The 20,306-nt window shown below is 42.9% G+C and overlaps 1 protein-coding gene across 1 annotated transcript in view; it reads left to right on the top strand.

Annotated features, from left to right (window-relative positions):
- Nucleotides 1-19,692, top strand: part of LOC103807887 (forkhead box protein N3) — a gene marked incomplete at its 3' end in the record, with an annotated part of 28,602 nt that extends 8,910 nt beyond the window's left edge. The window contains exon 2 of the mRNA XM_009080635.1: nucleotides 19,556-19,692. Within this exon, the coding sequence (XP_009078883.1) occupies nucleotides 19,556-19,692 (137 nt within the window). The remainder of the gene's footprint in view (nucleotides 1-19,555) is intronic.
- Nucleotides 19,693-20,306: the final 614 nt, after the last annotated feature.

The following is a 20,306-nucleotide window of genomic DNA, read 5'->3' as shown; positions in this document are numbered from 1 at the left end:
AAGTGCTGCATGCTTATATATATTTTTAAGCTAGTAAAGCTTTGTGTCTCTAGGTCTTTGCTTTAATCTTTTGATTCATAGTCTGATGTGTTCAACCAGTACAAGTCAACTCTCCTGTCTTCTAGGTAAAGGAAGATACTGAAGCAAGTTTGCTTTTATGAGATATGTAAGAACCTTTCTGGTTTCTGGTACTTCTAGTTTGTCTGTTTGGGCTTAAGTAGTTAAGAAACAATGAGATTTTGCTTTCTTCAGTAGTAGCAACTGGCTTGTTATGATTTAGTATTTAGGTTTTGGTCTCAAGGAAAAATACTGTTTAATTTAGCTTCCTAATGTCTGTCATTTGATCTAATTCCTGGTTAGTTTCAGTCCCTTTCCCAACCCTTCCCCATGTGCTCCAGTGTCTCCAAGCTGGCCAAAAGCAGGGTACCCTCTCAGCTCCAGAGCTGGGAAATTATTGCAGGTGTGTTGGGGACAAGAAGAGTTGCCAGATTGATTGTCCAGCTGTGCTTCATTGACAGGCAGCAGGTGATTGGTTCAGGTGTGCTTGACACTCGAGTTCTGACATCTTCGAAGGTAAAGCAGATCCTGTATGTATGAATGCTTTTATCAGTCTTGTAGCTTCATTTTTCTGACTTAATTCCTGTGTGACTTCTCTCTGGTTTGGAAGAATTCAGGCACAGAAGTAATACCATATGTTTTCTTTAATTGTGGAGACAACAGCGGCTCTCCTGAAGGAGCTGACATGTTGCTGTTGGATAGTGGCCCTGTGGATGGTTTCAGTGGAGTCTGGCTGGCCTGGGACTAACTGGCCTCATAGCTGCAGGCAAGGAGCACCTTCCTCAGCTGTGCTGCTTTTAGCCAGAGCTTCCTGAGCTTCCCCTTCGAGCAAAATTAGCATCCAAGACTGAATTTCACAGCGATTCTCACCTTTAATTACACAAGGGAGTGCAGAATGCCTTGGCTCTGCTATGCTGTTGTGCCCATGATTCTCCTCTTAGCCTGCAGCCTTCAGGTTTTACTGGTCAGGTGGTTGGAGCTGCTGAGATGTGTGGTAGTTTGGGTAGTGCACCCACACATGCTCATCATTGCTCCCCTGTCTGGTCATTTATTGCAACAGGACTAGAACTGTGGTTATATTTTCTGGAGAATAAGCACATTTATAACTGACTAGATGCTGACCAAGGTTTATCTACTTGCTGGCAACAAAACTGGGTTCTAAAGAGTCCTAAATTTCTTGTAACTCTAAGTGGTGCCAAACTCATCAGTGATGGAGGTCATGTAAGATACGCAACAGGAGAGAAAGAAGGGGAGTGACCTTCCTACTTTGGTATGCAGCTTTTCTTCATTCTGAATTTTTGGTAAGTCATGCTTGGCCCTTCTTAGCCTGGAAAATTACTTGATTTTTTTTCTCTTCTCCCACCAGTTTGTGCTCCTGGCTTCAGAGGAGCTGCTTTTGATGTACTCTTGAGTAAAGGAGAATTGGCACTGAGGCCTGGGGAAAGTAGCAGTTGTGGCCGTCAGTGATGCTTCTGGATCTTATTCAGTTATCCATAATAGTAATTTTGGAGAGAGTATGTTTTAATTCATTTTTAAAAAAATATTTTATTTCTTCAAGTTCCATTCTGCGTGTTACAGAAAAATTGTCCTGGAAAGTGATGTAGGAATTTGAGGGAGGACTCATTCCAAGGATCTTAAATGTGAGTAGGTTTTTCCTTGTTGCAGTAGAAAGGGAACCAAATTGTTGCCCTTAGCCAGTGACTTAAGATACCAAAACACTATCTACGGCATGCTCAATTGCTATATTTCATTGCAGCGGTGAACAATAGCAATTTACCACTAGCTGAGTACTCTCAGGGTTTTGAAATGCTGGTGTGACTTGCTGAAAGATGACTGTTGGTAGCAGAGGGATGAATGGGCTTCTGTACAGGGAAGTCTCAGTGGCATGGAGAAGTGTCTATGGCAGCACATGGAGCAGAAACTTATTGATGGGATTTTGCATAAGAGAATCTGGTTGAATGCTGAATTCACGCTCATTCAAGCTATGAGCAGAAAATTAGGCTGTGCTCCAGAGCTGTGTTTATGAGCTTCCACGGCTGCCTGCTGTGGGAGGGTACTCACTGAGATGAAACAACTATTATAAATATTTTTCTGAGATTATTTTTCTGAAAAAAAATGCCTACAGTGCAACTTGAGGGGCTGTGGGGGCACAGGGGGTTAATGCAAGACTAGGGTCAGGTACTGGGATACCTTAGCTCTGGATTTCATGTACATGTTTTTATGTCTCTTTTCCTTACCCGTTAGGATGGAGAGTGGGAACAGACCTTTCGTCAGTTCAGCGTGTTCCAGTAAAAATAGGGAATTCATTCATGAAATGCTCTAGTTTTAGATTATGGAGAGGGGAAAAACATCACTCTTGATGTTAAGTGATATAGGATGTAATAAATGTAGCAGTTTTGCAATTAAATATGTTTTCTTTAAATTCCTGGGGAGAAGTAAATAGTTCTTTCAAGGTTAATCTTTAGAAATAAAGTTCTTGCCATGCAGGAAAAGCTGTATTTGTAGGATTCTCCCCAGTACCACTGCCTTGCAGTGGCTGGCTGCCTGCAGCCTCCTCCAGCCCTAGAATAACACAGAAGCACTGCACTTAGAGTCTCACTGCTCCTGGGAGCACTTTGAAGGCTTTTGGAGAGCAATGTTTGACAGCTTTAAGAACTGCCTGCTGCTGGCTCAGATGGAGCTACAATTACACTTAGGCTTTGGGAGAATACAGTGCGGAGCTCCTGGGTCAAAAGGTATTCAGTTCTGCAGGAATCCCCTTCAGAGGTAATATTTATTTATAAATTTAACTGGAAATAATGATACGATTCCTACATAATTCCACCCTTCCTGAAGTGCTTGAGGACTAAAAGGCTGTAGATGAATAGTGTAAGTAGCTCTCTGGCTTGCCTGCATAGCTGAGGTAGGAAGGAATGCAAGGGCTGAAGCTCAGGTTTTCAGTCTTGGGTTGGGGAGAGGTGGGAAGTCGGAGAGCAGGATGTGGCTGAGATGGCTGGGAATTAGACACATGCTGCACTTGTAGTGTAGCATGGTTTGTTTCGAAGCAGTCAGATGAACTAGTCCAGAACGTTTTTTCCTGTTTGGCAATTAATGTAATGCATATATTGTTATGTAATTACTTGTTGCACTAATTAATTCTCTCTCTTACCCTTCTGTACAGATAAATTTTTTCCCCCTCAGTGCTCAGGGTTAAATATACAGACTTTGGTTTTGTAGAAGAGGTTAGGTTTGTGTTTCACAATTTTCTGTCGATTTCTAATGCTTTATAGGCTTTTGGCTGCATGGCAGAGAAGGAGGAAAGGAGCTGTTGTAGAGACAAATTGCACAGAAGACTCCCACCTATTGAGGCAAATACAATTTTATTGTTCAGGCTGTACTTCCTTTTCTACTTAAATTCATTTATTTTTGTATCTATCTGTATATGTGTGTGTGTACAAATATATTTTATATATAAAAAGCATTACATAATCTTATTTTAGATACTCAAACACTTCTAAGGCAAAATGGGAGCAAAACTTGGGTTGTCACACAGAGCTTTATCTGTCTATGTCTCCATGCCAGGAAAGCAAGATGCTGTTATAGGGGTACATCTTGGGACAGATGTGTTCTGTTGTCACAACTGGTTACCACTTAGTTTAAACACATCACTCTATATTAAGAGTCAAACTAACCTGAACCATCCTCTTGGTTTTTTTTTTCCAAAACAAACCAGCATTTAAAATTAGTAAAACACCTCCACTTTGACTAATTTTTTGTTGTTTCTGGTTTTGCTAAAACACCTGTAAGACTTCACTGCCTTTTGGGTAGTGCTGCATTTGTTTGGAGGAATGAAGTTCCTTATTCTTGGCTTAGCAAGTCTGCTTTGATGTGTCACTTGCTGTTGGCTTTCAGAGCTGAGTAATTGTGAATTTGGAAAAGCAGAAATGTAATTATGACCCTTTCCATGAAGAGACAAGGTTTTCTGTCATTTTTGTTTGAAAGAAATATAAAATTTTCATTTAGAAAGCTTTGACTTTGATTCGTAGCATTGAAATTGTAGGAAAGGTCTTGCTTTTTCATCCTGTTTTTCTGCTGACTAGGGAAAATGTAGGACAATGTCTTCTCTCTGCCAGCTAAAATACTTGCATTACTTTAGTTTCAAAGTAAACATGCTCATGACCTAACCACTTTTGCTAATTACCATCTGCTCTTTCACCAGCCCTCGAATGTGCTCACCTTCCAGTGTCTACTATGCCAAAACCACATTTAGCTGGGCTTGAGCTGACAGAACAAGAGTCCATGTCTTAATAATGCTAGAATTATCCACTTGTGTGCCACATCAAATTGGGTTTGTTCCCCTTGCAATTTTTTAAACTGGATTCACAAACTTGTTGTTGGATTGGCATTCTCAATTTTTAATTTAAACATGCATTTAAAAGGAGAAGAATTCGCTTCGTCGGCAAATTCTTGCTTTTTTCCTGTTTTGACTATCTGTTGGTTGCTGTTGTTTGGCATCAAGTTAAACAATAAAATAGTTCCAGAGTGGTTTGAGTGGCTTTTCAGTCCATGCCATGTGTAGCTTTGGTGGCCTTGCACTGTGTACAGAGACATGGTTTTGTTTGGAAAGGTTTGCAATTGCTCAACAGATTTTCTGTTTGTGTTTTCTGGCTTTTAAGTTAGACCAAGTTATGTTAGCATCTAGAGGTGTGTGTATTTGTGTGTGTGTAATAATATGAATGGATATGGTAAGGGTGGTGTGGGAGGCTATTTAGGTAGAGATTTGGGTCTTAAAAGTTATGAAATTGACTTCAAAATCAGGCTGTCATTTAAAATAATGGGGGGTGTGCGTGCCTTATTTTAGAGCCTTTAAGATCTTTTACAGGCTCTTCTATAGTAGTGAAGACAGCTGGAGAGATTTTGGTTTGGGTTTTATTTTCCCTCCCCTCATGATTTTGCACCATCTCACGACTTTCTGATAGAAACACCTAACATCCAAACATGCTAAAAATACTATGAATCAGCAGCATTAGAGCCAGATTCTGGAGGTTACCATAAAGCTGTAGTCTGTCAAGTTTTTTTCAGACTCTTTTGTTGGTGGTATGTTTAGTATTGCCTGGAAGAGTCTTTTGCAAGAAAAACACAGGAATTGCAGAAATCCTGCTCTGTGCAGTGCAGCTGTCAGCATTTGTGGTCACTGGGTGTAACACTCAAGAGGAGGAGGAGGACCCTTTGGAGCAGCAAACCCCTTTCCACGGGCTGGTGCTTTGGAGCTGGTGTAACTGGCTTCCTTCTGTGGGGCAAGCGATGGTGGGTTTTTACACCACCAGCATGCTCAAGGCCTGGTTACTGCTTTTCAGCAGGTCTTGATACCTTATGCAGCTCTGAGGGGTCAGGTGACTGCTGTCGGAGTTTTCTGGCTTGGTAGGATGAATGGAGTCAATTATAAGGTCCTCTTTGCTCAGCCTTTGGATAGGGCCTTCAGCAGTTTGCACCTCATTTTCTAGCTGTGCATTTTCCTCTCTACTCTTTGCTCAGCCTTTGGATAGGGCCTTCAGCAGTTTGCACCTCATTTTCTAGTTGTGCATTTTCCTCTCTGAGGGCATTTGTATGTTATTTTTGATTGCTTTTCACGTCCAGGTATTCATTTCTGACTGCTATTTTGGGGTTTTTTTTCCCCCTCTTAGTTCTCTTTTTTCTTGCTTGTATCATCTATAAATGGAACTGATCATAAATGTCTGAGGAACGTATGGCAGGGGCAAGTGCTTTCAGTCATCCTTGCACTGTGCTGAAAGTGCATTTGCATTTTGAAAAAGAAAAAAGTTGCAACCTTTTTTGAAGCAGGATTGTCATTTGTAAACCATGTGCTATTTTTGGTGTGTCAAACATGAAGGCTTCCTGTGTGAAACCCATAGAGAGAAAGATCACAGGAGACCTGGAGCAGTGACTCAGGTCACAGCAGGCCTGTTTGCATGAGACCTGTGTCATCAAAATAGCCTTGCTCTGGCATCCCTAAGTGAGATTATTTTTTTTTCCTTTAGATGGTAGATCTGTTCAAAGGCATATTTGATCATGAATAATTTGGAGGAAGACAATTTTCGATTCTTCTGAGAATGTACATCTTCTGTTTCTTGTTACTTCTGAACTCTTCACAACATCATCATCTGATGTTGGGCAAGTTGTCAATTTTCATTACTGGTGTCTGCTCAGAAATTGTTTTTCCCTGTTTCCTTCCACTTCAGGCATGTTAAGTCAGATAAATTCATACACTGATGTTTAATCACTGAGCACTAATCACCCTTGTGCGATATCGATCAGCCTTTTTGTATACAATGATCAGAATGAGTAATAGCTTGCTAGTAAACAACAAGGACGGGGAGTGTGGAGACAGTGAGTTCACCCCATGTGGAAGCTGGTAGAGCTTTTCTAATTTCCAGAAGTTTCTAGACTCCATCCAACAGTGTTATCTTCTTTTCCCCTCCCCTGCTCAGGTGGTCTGTCTTTCAGTAAGTTCCGCAGTCCCTCTTCTTAGGGCTGGCAGTGCTGCTGAGGTTGTCCACTGTCTCCTATTCCCTAGGAGTCTGTCATTTCTCCTTTCAGTAGGCTCAAGGCATGCACAGGCTTCCCATTTCGTGGGGGCTGCCTGTGAACATGGCACTCAAAATGAGAAATGACTACTTGTGAGATAATTCAGTTAAAAGAGGCCAGGGAAAACCCAAGTAGGCAGGGCTGCAGTGTGTGGGTTGAAAACTGTTTTTTACCCCCTCCCTCCTACTCTTTCCTTACCAGGTAAAAGACCTGGTGTGTGCCTGAACTTGCTATTCTGAATAACCTCTTATCTGCACAGTGACTGATGCTCACATCCTGTTTGTTACCAGCTTAGCCAACGAGCGCCCTGAAGAGTGACATTTCTATTTCTGTTGGGTCTGTTTCAGGGAGTTTGGTTCTCTGCTGCTGCCTCTGTCACGTGCCTTTCGATTCTCTTCTGTGAATTTGAGGAAACCCGTTTTTCCTTTGCTGTTTGTATGAAATGGCAAAATGGTTGTGGGATTTGGAATGACATCTGGAAAAATGAGGTGGACTTTAAACAGAGGAAGAATCTGTATTGAGTCAGGATTCTTAAGTATTTAGACTTGGATTAATGCTCTGCTAATGCAGAACTACTCTGCCCTGGAAATAACATGAATAAACCTGTGAATCCTATTCTTGCCAAGCTGTAGGTTTTGATCAGGGACTTGTTAGCTGCCTTGGAAAAATTATAGATTTAAATATTCTTTTTTTGCTTTAAATCCATGTACACCAGTGAGTTCACATCTTATTTCTCTAATATAGTCGCTTTGCCATGTTTAATAAACTCTCTGCACGCTTTGAAATCTGCTTTAGTGGTGGTGCTCAGGGAAGCTGAAATGCAGTATTAATTATCCTCTGTAAAACATGCTGGATTGAGTGGCTCATGCTGCAGAAGTTCCTCATGCCAAGCTTTGTTGTGTCTGCCACTTTTAGCATTTTACCACTTGCAACCCTTGTAGCCATGCCTATAAAAATGCAGGCGCCTAAAAAACGCAAGACAAAACAATTCTCTACTTGTCAAGTCGATTTTTGAGCTGTATAGAGAAAAATAATAAAGGGAGTCTTACAGTTTTAATGAAACTTACTGTGAATACAACTTTGAAAGCTAATTGAGTTCATATTCTTAGTGTTCTTACAAGTCTGTGCTTCTACAGCAGACTTAAAGTAAAAGTGGGAGGAAATGTAAGCACATCCAAATTAATGGCTCCTGCAATGAAAAGTTCCTGTATTGTTGCTTTTAACTTATTCCACCTGAGGATGACTTGCATGAGACCTGACAACAGAGCTTTCTTTCACCTCCTGCCACTACATCCTTCTGCTGAGAAGGACAATTTCTCACCTCTTTCTCCCTACCTGACCTTGACCTTCGTGGTAGGGTGCTCATCCCTGGCACTGGGTGCAGGCTCCCAGCTGTGGCACAGTGGGGGCTGGTGTGGTCTGCCCTGAGGGAGAGCAGGGGGACTGTGTTTGCTGCCAGGGTGGACACACTGTGCTTATCCCACATGCCACGGTGTCCTGTGGTAACGCCACGGCCCTGGCTGTCCCCTGGTGTCCGTGGGCTGGAGCATCTTGCCAGCTGGTGTGGGAAGAGGCTTTGTGCACTCATGCACAGATGGGCTGCAGAGCAGCTGCTGGAGGAGGCCAGAGGATCAGCTTGGATTGGAGAGGGTACCTGCAGCACAGCAGTCAGTTGAGCAGCCTCTCCCTGTCTCTGCCCAGGTATGTAATCTCCTTGCCATCTTGAGACTGGAGCCTCCCCATGCTGGAAGGCTGTGGTGCAAAGTGTGTTTCTGACTCCCAGGATGGCTTTTATGCTCATCTCTCCACACAGGAAGAGGTTAGTGCCATAGGTGGTGGTGATCTTTCTCTGCAGATGGGCCTGGTAGGGGCTTGCTGCTTCCTGTCTGGCCACTGGTCTCAGTGCTGTGGCTCTTGGGTGGGATTTCTTGCCCATTTTGGATTATGGTGAAAACAGGATGCCAAATCCCACCAGGTGAGGAAAGCCCTTTGCCACAGACACTGCTGATTTAGTCCCACCAGGGTGCCTGATGTCTGAAAGGGAGTGTGCTTACTGGAGCAACTGGGTTTTGACCTCCCCACAGATAGCTGGTTTGCTTCTGGAGCTGAGCTGGTCTTGCCCTGGTTTGTCTTCATTGCAGAGCCACTGATGTTACTGACTAATGTAGAAAGTTGTTCTCCAGAGCCTCATGGTGGTACCTGATGTTTGGGAGGAAGGAGTGTTGGTGTAGGCTGCTTGCAAAAATGCCAAGTTGTGGTGAAGTCCCAGGTTTTTTTGAGTCCATGAGGTTTGGGCTTACGAGGTTTGGGCTTACGACGTTTGGGCAGCTGAGGCTCCTGAAACCGGGCCCTGCCCTGATGAGTTTGTGCTGAGTGAGCAAGATGGAGACTTCACAGGCAGTCAAGAGTTGCCTCATTTTGGAGGATGTTTGCAGTGTGGGGAGGTGTTTTGTTTTGCTTTCTGGGGTTTCATTCAGCCGTGAGAAAGAAGAGAGGGAAAAAGAAATTATACTAAAAAATAAGTATCTCTGGACTTAGCATAGAAATGGGACACAGACAGAGTAGAATGTGTATGTAAGCCACAGAAATAATGTGTGTGTTGATGGATGTGGGGTAACAGTAAGGTCTCTGTTGTAGGAGGATGGTTATTCTTCAGCATGTGCATGCTGCAGGTGACAGGAATCTGCTGAGGCTGCCGAGCACGGCTTGGGATGGAGCACAGCTTTGTTTCCCTAAAGCACCTAGGGACACTTGCAAACCCCACATCCAGGGTCTTTCTCAAACCATTTATCAAAGTGCCTGGGTCTCCTCCTCAATTCATCGTGCAAGCCAATATTAAATACTAAGCAAGGAAAAGCCCTATGTTAAATAAACAGTTATGGGGGAAATGGTGCAAATCCATTAGCTTTTGTCAGGTCTTCCTTATTTCTATTTTTCATTTGTCACTGCTAATGGATTTATGCAACCTACTCCCTCCCACCCATTTCTGCTAGCTGTTAACCCCTTCCCCTGGAAATTCACTCACTGGCTTATTTCATCATTAATACATCAGTAGGCAAAAAATGACCTCTAAACCTTTAGCACGGATACAAGTGTTGAATAATTTTTTTAATCTCTGTTGTGTGAAGGGTTATGTTTTTAAATTGTCGCTAGGCTTTCATATATGACATAACTATATATTTGTAAAAAAGGCAATTTGTGTCTTTTCCAGTTGTATGACTTAGATAAGATGAAGAGTATCGGATGACCAGTGGGTATTTAAATGAGTGCCCCTCTGATCTGAAATCAGCACACCCACTGTGGGCTATTGGTCTGGAGTCTCAGGGATTTTTTTCCTTTTTCTTTTTGCCTTTGATTTTATAGGTGACCTTGAGCTCTTCTTTATTTATTCTTTTGTTTCTGCGTCTCCTCAATTTTCTTTTCAATAGAGTAGGGATAATTACCCTTTCCATGTATACAGAGAAATTCTATAGGCTGAAACAGCATTATTAATGCTACTTGCTACCTAATCTCCCTCAAGTGTGCCTGTGATGGCCTGTCATGCTGACAGGCTTCTCTTCTGGGCTCCCCTGTCTTCCCAGCCCAGACTCCCTGCGTCTGTTTGATCTTGCACTTTGTTCCTCCCTAGCAGTGTCACAGCCCTGTCTTCCTCTGTGCCCGGACTTTGCCTAGCCTGGGGAGACTTTGGGAATGTGTGGGGTTGCTAGGCACTAGCATGAAACAACATACTTCTACTTTATATAGGAGCCAGGCATTGTTTAAGGGCAGTTAATGCCACTGCTTTCTTCAGCTGCTTGCAGGATTTCCGTATGGCAGCCTAATAGCTTTATAGGGTGGTTTGCATGTAAACTCAACAAGGAGATACTTAACAAGCTAAATATGACTCTTGGAGTTGGGTGACATAATACAACACCTCCTGAGCCTGTTGGAGGAATCATTTTATGAGGAGAGCAGTGGCAAGCTAATGTGGTGTAGCAGATCCAGTGCCAGCTGCAGGCAGTCATTTCGTGAGCTTTCCTGTACTAACCATACAGGTGCTGGAGCAGCCAGAAGAGGAACAATGACCAGCTGTGCCTGTGGTGTTACCTGGTAGTGGGTCACTGTGATTGAAATAATGGTAAAGAATCGGTCCAGACCTGGTGTTGAAGTGTCCCTTGTGGGATTAGGAGCCTTGGCTCTGGAAACATGCCTTGGGTTGGTCATCTTCGGCAGCAGCTCAGGCTTGTTGGGTGTCTAGGTCATGCATTAGAAGACATTTCTGGCTTCTGTACTCACGAGGGGAAGTGCTGTTTAAAAGTCAATGAATGCCTTCATTTGTGTGAAACCCAAACACAGTCACTGCTGTGCTCGCTGTTTCTTTGCTCTACCTGTGGCAGGGGAACAGGGCCATAGGATCTGTGCCTGTGACTACCTCTGGGGCTCTCTCTGGAGGTTTGGTGAGGGGGCAGGGGTGAGCAGCCAGAGAAGGCACTGCTGCAGGGAGCAGACAAACCCAGAGGTATGAAGAAAACTTTTGCGATGTCTTGCAGTGGTGAAACTTGAATTCTTTTAATATTGGAAGACCACTGGACAGTGTATGTTTTGGTAGCACTTTCTTGTGTTGCAGGATCTTGCATTGCATCTAGCCTGTGAAACAGGTTGTGGGTTTTTATGACTATGGAATGCCACAGCCTTCCCTTTTCCCAGCTGCTATTTCACAGCACTGGTGTGACCTCTTTATTCCTGTATCCTTGTTTATTTGTATGCTTGCCTTCCTTCTTGTTTTATTTTGTTTTGAGACCAAGTAGTCATAGAATCATAGAATTTTAGGGTTTGGAATAGACCTTACAGATAATCTAGTCCCAACCCAATCTGCCAGGGGCAGGGGCACCTCCCCACTAGACCAGGTTGCTCAAGGCCTCATCCAACCTAGTCCTTTTCCCCTTTAATCATACTACTCTTTCTTAGAGAAGTTACTTACCTGCCCAACCTCTCCAGTCAGACAGGCAGTGCCCATTTTGTGACTGGAAGGGCAGCAGAGGCATGGAGATGGTCAGTGTTCCTGTACCACTTGGGGAAGAACCAGGCCACTTTCCTCAAGGCAAACCAGGGGTTTCATAGGTTGTGTTGGTGTCTGGGGTGCAAGTGAGCTAAAATACCACAAGATAAGTGTGAAAGCAGAGATTTGTACTTGTGTGATTTGAACTAGGAGATGGTTTTACTTGGAGCAAAGTAAGATGTTAAAATCTTTGGGGTTTTTTGATAAATGCTAGTGGTTTCTTGACTCAACAGGTTTACTTGGGTTGAACACTATACTTCAGCAAACTTTCCCATCAAACCTTTAATTTCATGCATTAAATGAGCATATATTTATGGTCATGTAATAGTGTTTCTAGTCTCTTCACTCTTCTTCACCTTTGTGCTTGAGCTGAGCTGTGACTGCTGCTTTACTGAAAAAAAAGGTTGAAAACATGCAGAAGTGGGTTGTGAGTGTTTTGTTAGGCTGCATGCAAATATTACTTCAGTTTTCTCTTGGTGTTATCTGTCACATTACATTGCCAAACTTTATCTGGAAGGGCAGGGGAACTTTCTAATGCTCTTGAGGTCATAGGTAAGGGGGATTTTCTGTGAGGGTTTTTGAAAAGTAAATGCTTAGCATGTAGTTGTCACTTGTCATTAAAATTGCAGTTAAGGTCTATAGTGCAGTTCTTTAAAGCTGGACATAGAGAATGTCACTGGTCTGTGCCAGAAATGTTAGAAGAGAGTGAAGAAAATCTACCCGTAAACTGCATGAATAGTTACTTGCAGTTATGTGAGATTGCAGTGGATCTGAGGAATGTGTTTAGTAATAATAGGAATTGTTGGCAGTGGCTTTGTTTTTCTTTCTTTAAGAATTCCTTAGTAGTTTTACTTCTTTTTAAAAAAAGCCCACCAAAAGAACAACCACCCCCCCAAAAAAAAAACCCAAACCCCACCAAAAACTAGCTGACCCAGGTGATTCAGATGCTTTGCTGTGTATTTCTGCAAATTAGTTCATTTGTTTAGAGAGAGGAGTAACTAGAGAACTCACCAGCCTCATATGCAAGGTAGACTGATAAAGAGGATAAAATTTTACTATTATCTGTGACCACCCATAAGAACTGTTTACACCTGGAGATCCAATGTAGGAGAGCTGGGCAAGCAACCTTATGTCTCTCTTGGTAACTTGAAATACCAGTTAGTAAAGATAGCCAGTAGTGTTTTAAACAGACCAACTTTGGCATCTTAATCTTAAACCTCCCTTAAATTTTAAGGAATTAAAATTTGTTATATCTTTCCCTGGTTTTGATACTAGTGTGCTAATTCTGCCTCACCTAAATGAAGGAACTACAATCCTGATTTGGTTCTATTTTAGCAGTGATGCCCTTCATTTGGAGGAGTGTGATACTAACATGAGGGATAGGTAGCTGAGTTAAAAAAGTGAGGCATGCTCTTGTCTGCAAGTGAATTGCAGAGAGCTACCTTTGAGCAGTGTTCTGGTTGCACAGGTTTTCTTTGGGTTTTGAAAAATCTTCCTGCCCTTGCTGTTGCAGTGCTGATTCAAAACAGCATCAGTGGTCACAGCAGGCTGACATTTTCTAGTCTTGGTGAATTTTGTGATCATGAACCGCTTCTTTCCTATAGTGCCAGCATAACATTTGCAAACCTTCAAGAGTAGTGTCATATTTGGTGAAGGATGTGTAATCTCTGTTGTATTGCAGGATGATTTTTAAGTCACTTAGCAGGTTTCTCTGCATAGTACAAGGAAATTATTTATGCAAGTCATCTCTCCTGAGGTGCATTTTGGAGGAATTATTGTGCTCCTCTTGGTGCATTTCAGAGCTGAAGTCAGGTGTCATGAGGTGCAACTCAGAAAGTATTTTACTTCCCTTCCTCCTGCTTCCCCATTTCCTCACAAAAATCCCTCGCTTTTTTCACCTTATGAAAAAATGTGTTTTAACAAAAAAAGGGGAATTTATGTTTAGGAGAAATTATTGAAATTAGTTTGTCATTCCTGGGAACCAATCAGAAACTTGTTTTAGTCAAGGTTTCCAGAATTGCTGTGTTTTCTAGGTGCTGCAGTGTCAGGTGGTGTGTGAAATACCCTGCTGTTTTCCTGGGGGGACTTTTCCATTGTGCCCGTTCTTTTGGGTGCTTGTGCAGGTCATTGCTGCCCGACAGCCTAGGTGTGCTCTCACCACTCCAGAGCTTTTGTGTGCAGGTGTGAGCAGTCAGCAGTGGTTCAGAGGCAGTGTCTGTGAAGAGGTGGCTGATGGATTTGTGCTGCTGCATTAGATGTGATGCAGATGTAGAAGCTGAGAAACGTGTTTCTGGTCTAAAACAATTTCTTTTACAGATTCTTGTCCTGGCTGTAGGTACTCAAACAGTTGTTCTAAATTCCGTGGTGGCATGGATAGCTCTTGTCATCCAATCCTTTTCGATACTATAGAAACACTTCTGTGCTTGCATGAAATACTTGAACACCTGTAGAAGCTGTTTGGCATTCCCATGGATAAATTCGGTGGCAAATCTGTGTGAAAGGTTTGCTTCAAGCCTGCTGTTGCAGCATAACTGGACACAATGAGCTCAGGATAAATATGTCTTTAGAGTAAGAACCTTTGAGACCCAGTAATCTCTCCTTGCAAAGAGGTCACCTGCTGTAACAATAGTAGGTTTCATCCATGAGAGAAAACTCTTAGAGCAGTAACGGTGAATACTGACCAAAAGGTTCCTCATCACTGCAGAAGGTGTTCTTAGTATTATTCACAGGTCCTGTGTTAATGACTGCAACAACTTACGCTGAACTAGACAGGGACAGATGCAACAGTGGTGTGATTTCAAGATTTGATACCTTGGGGCTGCAGATGCCAGTTGGAAATGGCGTTTTTTGAGTATTAGGACATTTCTGCTCTTTCTGTTTGCTTTTACCATTGCTGAAGTAGCCCTGTAGCCAGTGTGGCATATTTCAGGTACTGCACATCTGCATCACTTTGGCCTGGGCAGCTGCCATATGCCTGATTCATACTGCTGATAGTTTGGATTCAGCAGAGCCTAGCCATGGCCACTCATCCCCTCCTGATTTGGTTGTGGAGAAGAAATAAGACAGATCTACTCAGTGGGAAGCTGTTGTTTGGAGTAGCAAAGTCTTCCACTCAAAGAGCTGTTTAATAATTCTCAGTTTGCTGGCACAGCCTGGTGCCTGTGCAGAGCTGTGGGGTCATTCATGCACTCATGGATTTCCTGTTTTGGTTTCTCTCCTCTCAGCCTCCAAGCCTACCCCTGTGTTGTTGCCCAGCATCTCAGTGTCTCTGGTCTCACATGTATAGCCTGGTCTTTCCCTCAGGGCTGTGTCTTCCAGCCTTGCTGCCCAGCTCACCCCAGCTGTCCCCTGTATCCCTGCTCTGTGTCCCATTCCTCTTCCAAACTGCTTTGTGTCCAGCCAGAGTCCTGGTTTTCTTTCCTCAGTGTGCTGTTCCAAGACATGCATTGAGGTGTCACCACAGCTTCTGCTGGAGAAGAGGAAAGCTCCTGTTCCCCTCCTTGGCTCCAAGCTTTGCAGCAGCTCTGAGTGCTTGCCAGGCCCTTCATGTATGCCACCTTAATGAGTTTAAATGACATAAAATTGTGTGAGCAAAATAGCTTTCTTGGAGGAAAATGACTGAAATGGGCCCGTGGAAGAAGGGCAGGCACATGGGAGACAGCAGGGAGGGAAACAGTGGAGCAAGGGCCAGGGAAGCAGCAGCAGCTGTGAGAACCCCTCCACCCACTATATCCCTTCTGGGAGATTTCCCTTGGGGGTCTGTGCCCTTAGGGAGCATCTTGGTGGTGATGCTGCTGCAAGAGATGTGGGTGTCTGGAGCTGCTCCTCCTTAGTTTCGGCACATTCCTGTGTGGATTTAAAGTGAACACATTGCCAGGGCCTTGGAGGGTACAGCTTGGAATTGCCTACATCTCCCTGAGCCCACATGGTTTAGGGTTCCTGTATCTGCTCTCTTCCTGAAACTTTCTTCTGGCCAGACCAATTTTATGGCAATGAAAAGAACAACTGTAGAAAAAAAGTTGCCTTCCTAACACATTTCAAGTCTATGCTGAAAGAGCCAGGGAAGAGAATTCCTCAAACAAACATTTTCTGGAATTTTTATATAGATGAGTTATATCTGGTGAATTCCTCAACATTTTCTGGAATTTTTATATAGATATATCTGTTTTTTTTCCCCAGCCTTCGGTCTTGGAAAGAGCTCAAAACACAGCTTTTTTAATTGAGCTTTGGGCAGATGATAGCTGATACGTAAGGTCAGGCAGTTAGTTGTGAGGTATATGGAGGCAAAATCTTCATAATGAGGATTTTTAATAGTGGATTATGCCTTATTCAACATTTTCTGGAATTTTTATATAGATATATCTGTTTTTTTTCCCCAGCCTTCGGTCTTGGAAAGAGCTCAAAACACAGCTTTTTTAATTGAGCTTTGGGCAGATGATAGCTGATACGTAAGGTCAGGCAGTTAGTTGTGAGGTATATGGAGGCAAAATCTTCATAATGAGGATTTTTAATAGTGGATTATGCCTTATTCCCAACTGCAACAACTGAAAGAGCTGACAAGCAGCATTTTAATTATTTTTAAATTTCATTTTTTTTTCAGCTCTACTGAAAGATGACCGAATATGTTCATTTAGATAAGGTAGGATTTAAAAACTTTTATGTGTAGTCCGTTGGGAGGAAAAGCAACTGAACATTGAGTGTATCATGTACCATTTCATGGCAATGTAGTGGTTTCAGTGCTTGGGAGGGAACCAGAATTGTATATTTGAGATGTGAGAACGTGCAAATGTATTAATAAATTGGGATTTAGTACACAATATTGTGAGCCAATCTATGTATATATTAACTGACATGAAAAGAAGCTGCAATTTCTTAATAGAAAAGATAATTAGGATTTTGAAAAAGTATTCAGTCATAAACTTTTATGGGGTAACTCCTACCTGTTGCTCTCTCTCCCCATTAACACCTCTGAAGTAGTTTACCTGCAACTACGTTCACTCTCGGGCAACATGAAGGAGATCTGTAGTAGCATTCCCCTTGTTCCTAGTCACCTTACCCGGGAATGAGTGCAGGAGTGTAACCTGTGACTGGCAGGAGGGAGGAGGCTGTGCCCAGCCCTGGGAGGAGCAGCATGTCAGGAGGTCCGAGAGCACTCCAGTGCTGAGATGATCAGGGGCCTTTTATCCACTCCTCAGTCACTTGTTGCCTGGGAGACAGATGTAATCCAGGGATTTTTTTTTTTTTGACCCGTCCTTGCTGGTTTTTGATTGGAGTCACTATTGACTTTTGGCTTGGAGGAGGTAGTGAAGCAGCATGCCAAGTGTCACAAGATGGAAATTAATCACTAACCATCGGTCTGAGCTCCAGTGATTTCCTTTCCCGTGATTGCTCTGTATATGGGAAGACTAATGACACATCTAAACAGACAGTTAACAAAACTCTTCATACCTCCGACAGTCAAGAAGGATTCTTAACCAGATGACACTTCAACTTTCTTTTTATTCCTGCTCTCTTTCGTGGTTGTGGAAAACCAAAAGTTTAGGGAGAACTTTGCATGGTTGGAGAGCTTTACCTTCAGTTGTATTTGGTTTTGCTGCCTAGCTCTAAGTCACCTCAGTTGCAGTGAAGATACAGCAAATCTGCCTTCCCAGTGTTTTGTTGGGGTTTTGTGTGTTTTTTTTTCCTTTTTTAACAAGGCATGTAATTCTTCTCAATAGTTTTTGTGAGCGAGTTTCTGTTTTTCAGGGAGATTATTTTTGGCTTTTGCAGGAATGTGGCAAGCCAAACAAATTTAGCTTAACAGTAATGAAAGGTTTTGAAGTTACCCTTCTTTTTCAGGGAGATTATTTTTGGCTTTTACAGGAATGTGGCAAGCCAAACAAATTAAGCTTAATGGTAATGAAAGGTTTTGAAGTTACCCTTTGGTAGTGACTTCATATTGTAAGGTCCTCAGCTTAAACAAACTCTGATGGGTTTTGGGGAGTCATCTCTTCCAGGTAGATGAAAAGTCTGTCTTGGAAGTAAATGAAAAAAGCAGAGAAGTTTGGAAACAATATGTTGTGTTCCTGTAAGTACAAATAAGGTAGATGATATTCAAGTGTAGCTTTTTTTAAAAGTTTATCCCATGCTGTAAGAAGTAAGGAATCCAGCAAAGGTTTTCTCCTGAAAAATGTTCCTAGTTTTGCACATTGCTTGCTTAAAAGGAAATTTTATGTTCTTACTCTGTCTCTTGGATGGAGAATGGAAGTGGAATTTGAGAGGATTCTATTTTTGACTCTGTCTTTTGCCTAAAAAGTCACTTACTAGGCATATCATGTCAAGTCTCTGCTCATTGTCCCATATTTGAGAGGGCTAAGCACAATACCCTCGTTTTTGCAACCTGATTTGACATGTGTGGTGCGCAGCTTCCACCACTGATGCCAGCAGTCCATCACTCATCAGCTGTAGAGCTTCTCTGAGATGGGACACCAGGAGTCTTGCTTGCTCTCTCTCTTTTTTTTGGGGTAGAATTTAGTGCAGATTTGCTCTCAGAAAGTCTTGGAAAGTGATCTGTAAGCACCGTGCATGTTGGCACTGTATATCCTAGATCTGTCCATGCGGCAGAGGAACACTTAGGAGTTGATAGGGCAAAGGTGTGGCAAGTTTTCTAAAGGAAACAAGTTTTGGTCTTCCTTATGTCTTTAGAAAATAATACCCCATTCTGGTGTGATTTTGTGTGTGTGAATCTCTGTGTGTTTGTTCTTTAACACATGAACTGAGAGCCTTATTCCACTGGTAGAAGTTGGAGCTGAGAAGAGGGATGGTCCTGGGTTGAAAAGTGCTGGAGGTGGGAACACAGCCTCCCCCACCCGTTCCAGAAAGCATCAGCATTCACCAGAAAAATCTTCTGCCTTGAAAGGCTGCCAGTGGAGTTCAGTCAGCAGTTAGGGTTGGTGTTTGTTCTTATGTAAGCTCGGGCAGACCAAGGCTGCTCCTGAGCCATCGTTCTGTTATGCTTTAATAGTGAAGCTGAGGGAAGGCTGTTCTCAGTGTTTGTTTGAGAACTCAGACAGAACAATTCAAAATATCCTCAGCCTGACCTCTGATGGGATTGAGACAGGAATTGAAATTGCAGTGCTTGTAACTGCAGCATAAATACTGAATTTTAGTGTAGTTTTTGCCTTACCACTTGTGTTGTTCAGTATGCCCACAAAGGGTAATTACAGTAACTATTGTTTTAACCGATCACAGTTTCACAGCACCCTTAAATGGTTATACTCTGATTATCCTGTGGGCTTTTTTTTCGGTTGGTTGGTTTGTTTTGGGTTTTTTGGGTATTTTTTCCCCTCAGGGGAGAAACGATGATTAATTTCCTCTTGTAGTATAATGGCATTGATGTCATGTGGGTTGAAGGATTAAATCCTTTTATTTTTAAAACAGTTGCTAGGGTGTTTAACCCCTCCTTTTTGCCCTTGTTTCTCATTATGCCCTTTTTTTTCATTAATATAAAAAAAAAAAAAAAAAAAAAAAAAAAAAAGCTAAGAAAATCGCTTCCAAAAAGAAGATACTTTTCTTCAAAGTTTCCATTTAACAGTTAACTGTAGCTTCTCGTTTTTCAATATGGGGTGATGGAGAAATTGCCAGAGATTATTAAATCATATTAACTAGTAACAAGAGAGGGGGGAAAGAGCAACCAAACATCCATTCTTACTTCCCCCCTCCCCAGAAGTGTAATTTAAATCATACAGTTGCAATGTGTTATTAATGGAGCAATAATCTCTGGCAAGCAAGCTATGTTCACTTCTGTCAGACTAAAAACTCAAACCCACTGCTTTTGCTGACAAATGCTGCTGAATAAATAAGGCTGTGCCATTAGATCAACTATTTGATTTTTGTTCAATTCTTTTTTCTTTGCAGAGTATTGGAAAGGGGTCCTTGTGGTGTATAGACCCAGAATATAGACAAAATCTTATTCAGGCTTTGAAAAAGACACCCTATCACCCATATTCGCATGTGTTCAGTACACCTCCCACGTCTCCTCAGGCATATCAAAGGTAAGAACTAGATGCATTTTACAACTCTTAAATGTTTTCATGCAGTGTTGCCTTTGAATCTTGGGTAAGACATTAAATGTAACAGAGCAATGCAGTTTGGAAATGTGCTAGTGAAGAGATTCGGGGGGCACTGGTGGCAGCCTGGCCTGGCTCAGTGTGTGTGCAGGACTCCTCAGCTGCCTGTGCCCCCAGCAGAGCCTGCAGGCTCCTGCCTCAGCCCCCGAGCCGCGGGGAAAAGAGCACTGGGCATGGAAATGCGTGTGAGCAGATGGAGAGCTCTCAAGTGTCTGAGCTGGACGCGCAGTGCCCTGGCTCGGGGGGCTGGGCTGGGTCTGTGCCCTGAGCGAGCTCTGGGGTCAGCTGTGCCCCGTGGCGTGCACAGCCCTGCGCTGGCACACGAGGCTCCCTCGGCAGCGCCTGTGGTCGTGAGCAAGAACCCAGTTCCCACCTTGCTGTGGGGATCCAGACGTGGGTGGGTTTTTCCATAGGTTTCGCGTTTCTGATCTGACCTTCACCTGTGACCAGCGTTAGCAAGGGAAGAGAGAGAACCTAGGGCTAACATCCGCCGGGCGGGAAGGCAAGCGCAGGGCTCGGGCAGAGCTTTTTCGGGAATT

The sequence above is a fragment of the Acanthisitta chloris genome, unplaced genomic scaffold (assembly GCF_000695815.1).
Source record: "Acanthisitta chloris isolate BGI_N310 unplaced genomic scaffold, ASM69581v1 scaffold8628, whole genome shotgun sequence".
Taxonomy (NCBI): Eukaryota; Metazoa; Chordata; class Aves; order Passeriformes; family Acanthisittidae; genus Acanthisitta; species Acanthisitta chloris.
The sequence above is the reverse complement of the archived record's forward strand: the minus strand, read 5'-3'. Positions and strand labels throughout refer to the sequence as shown.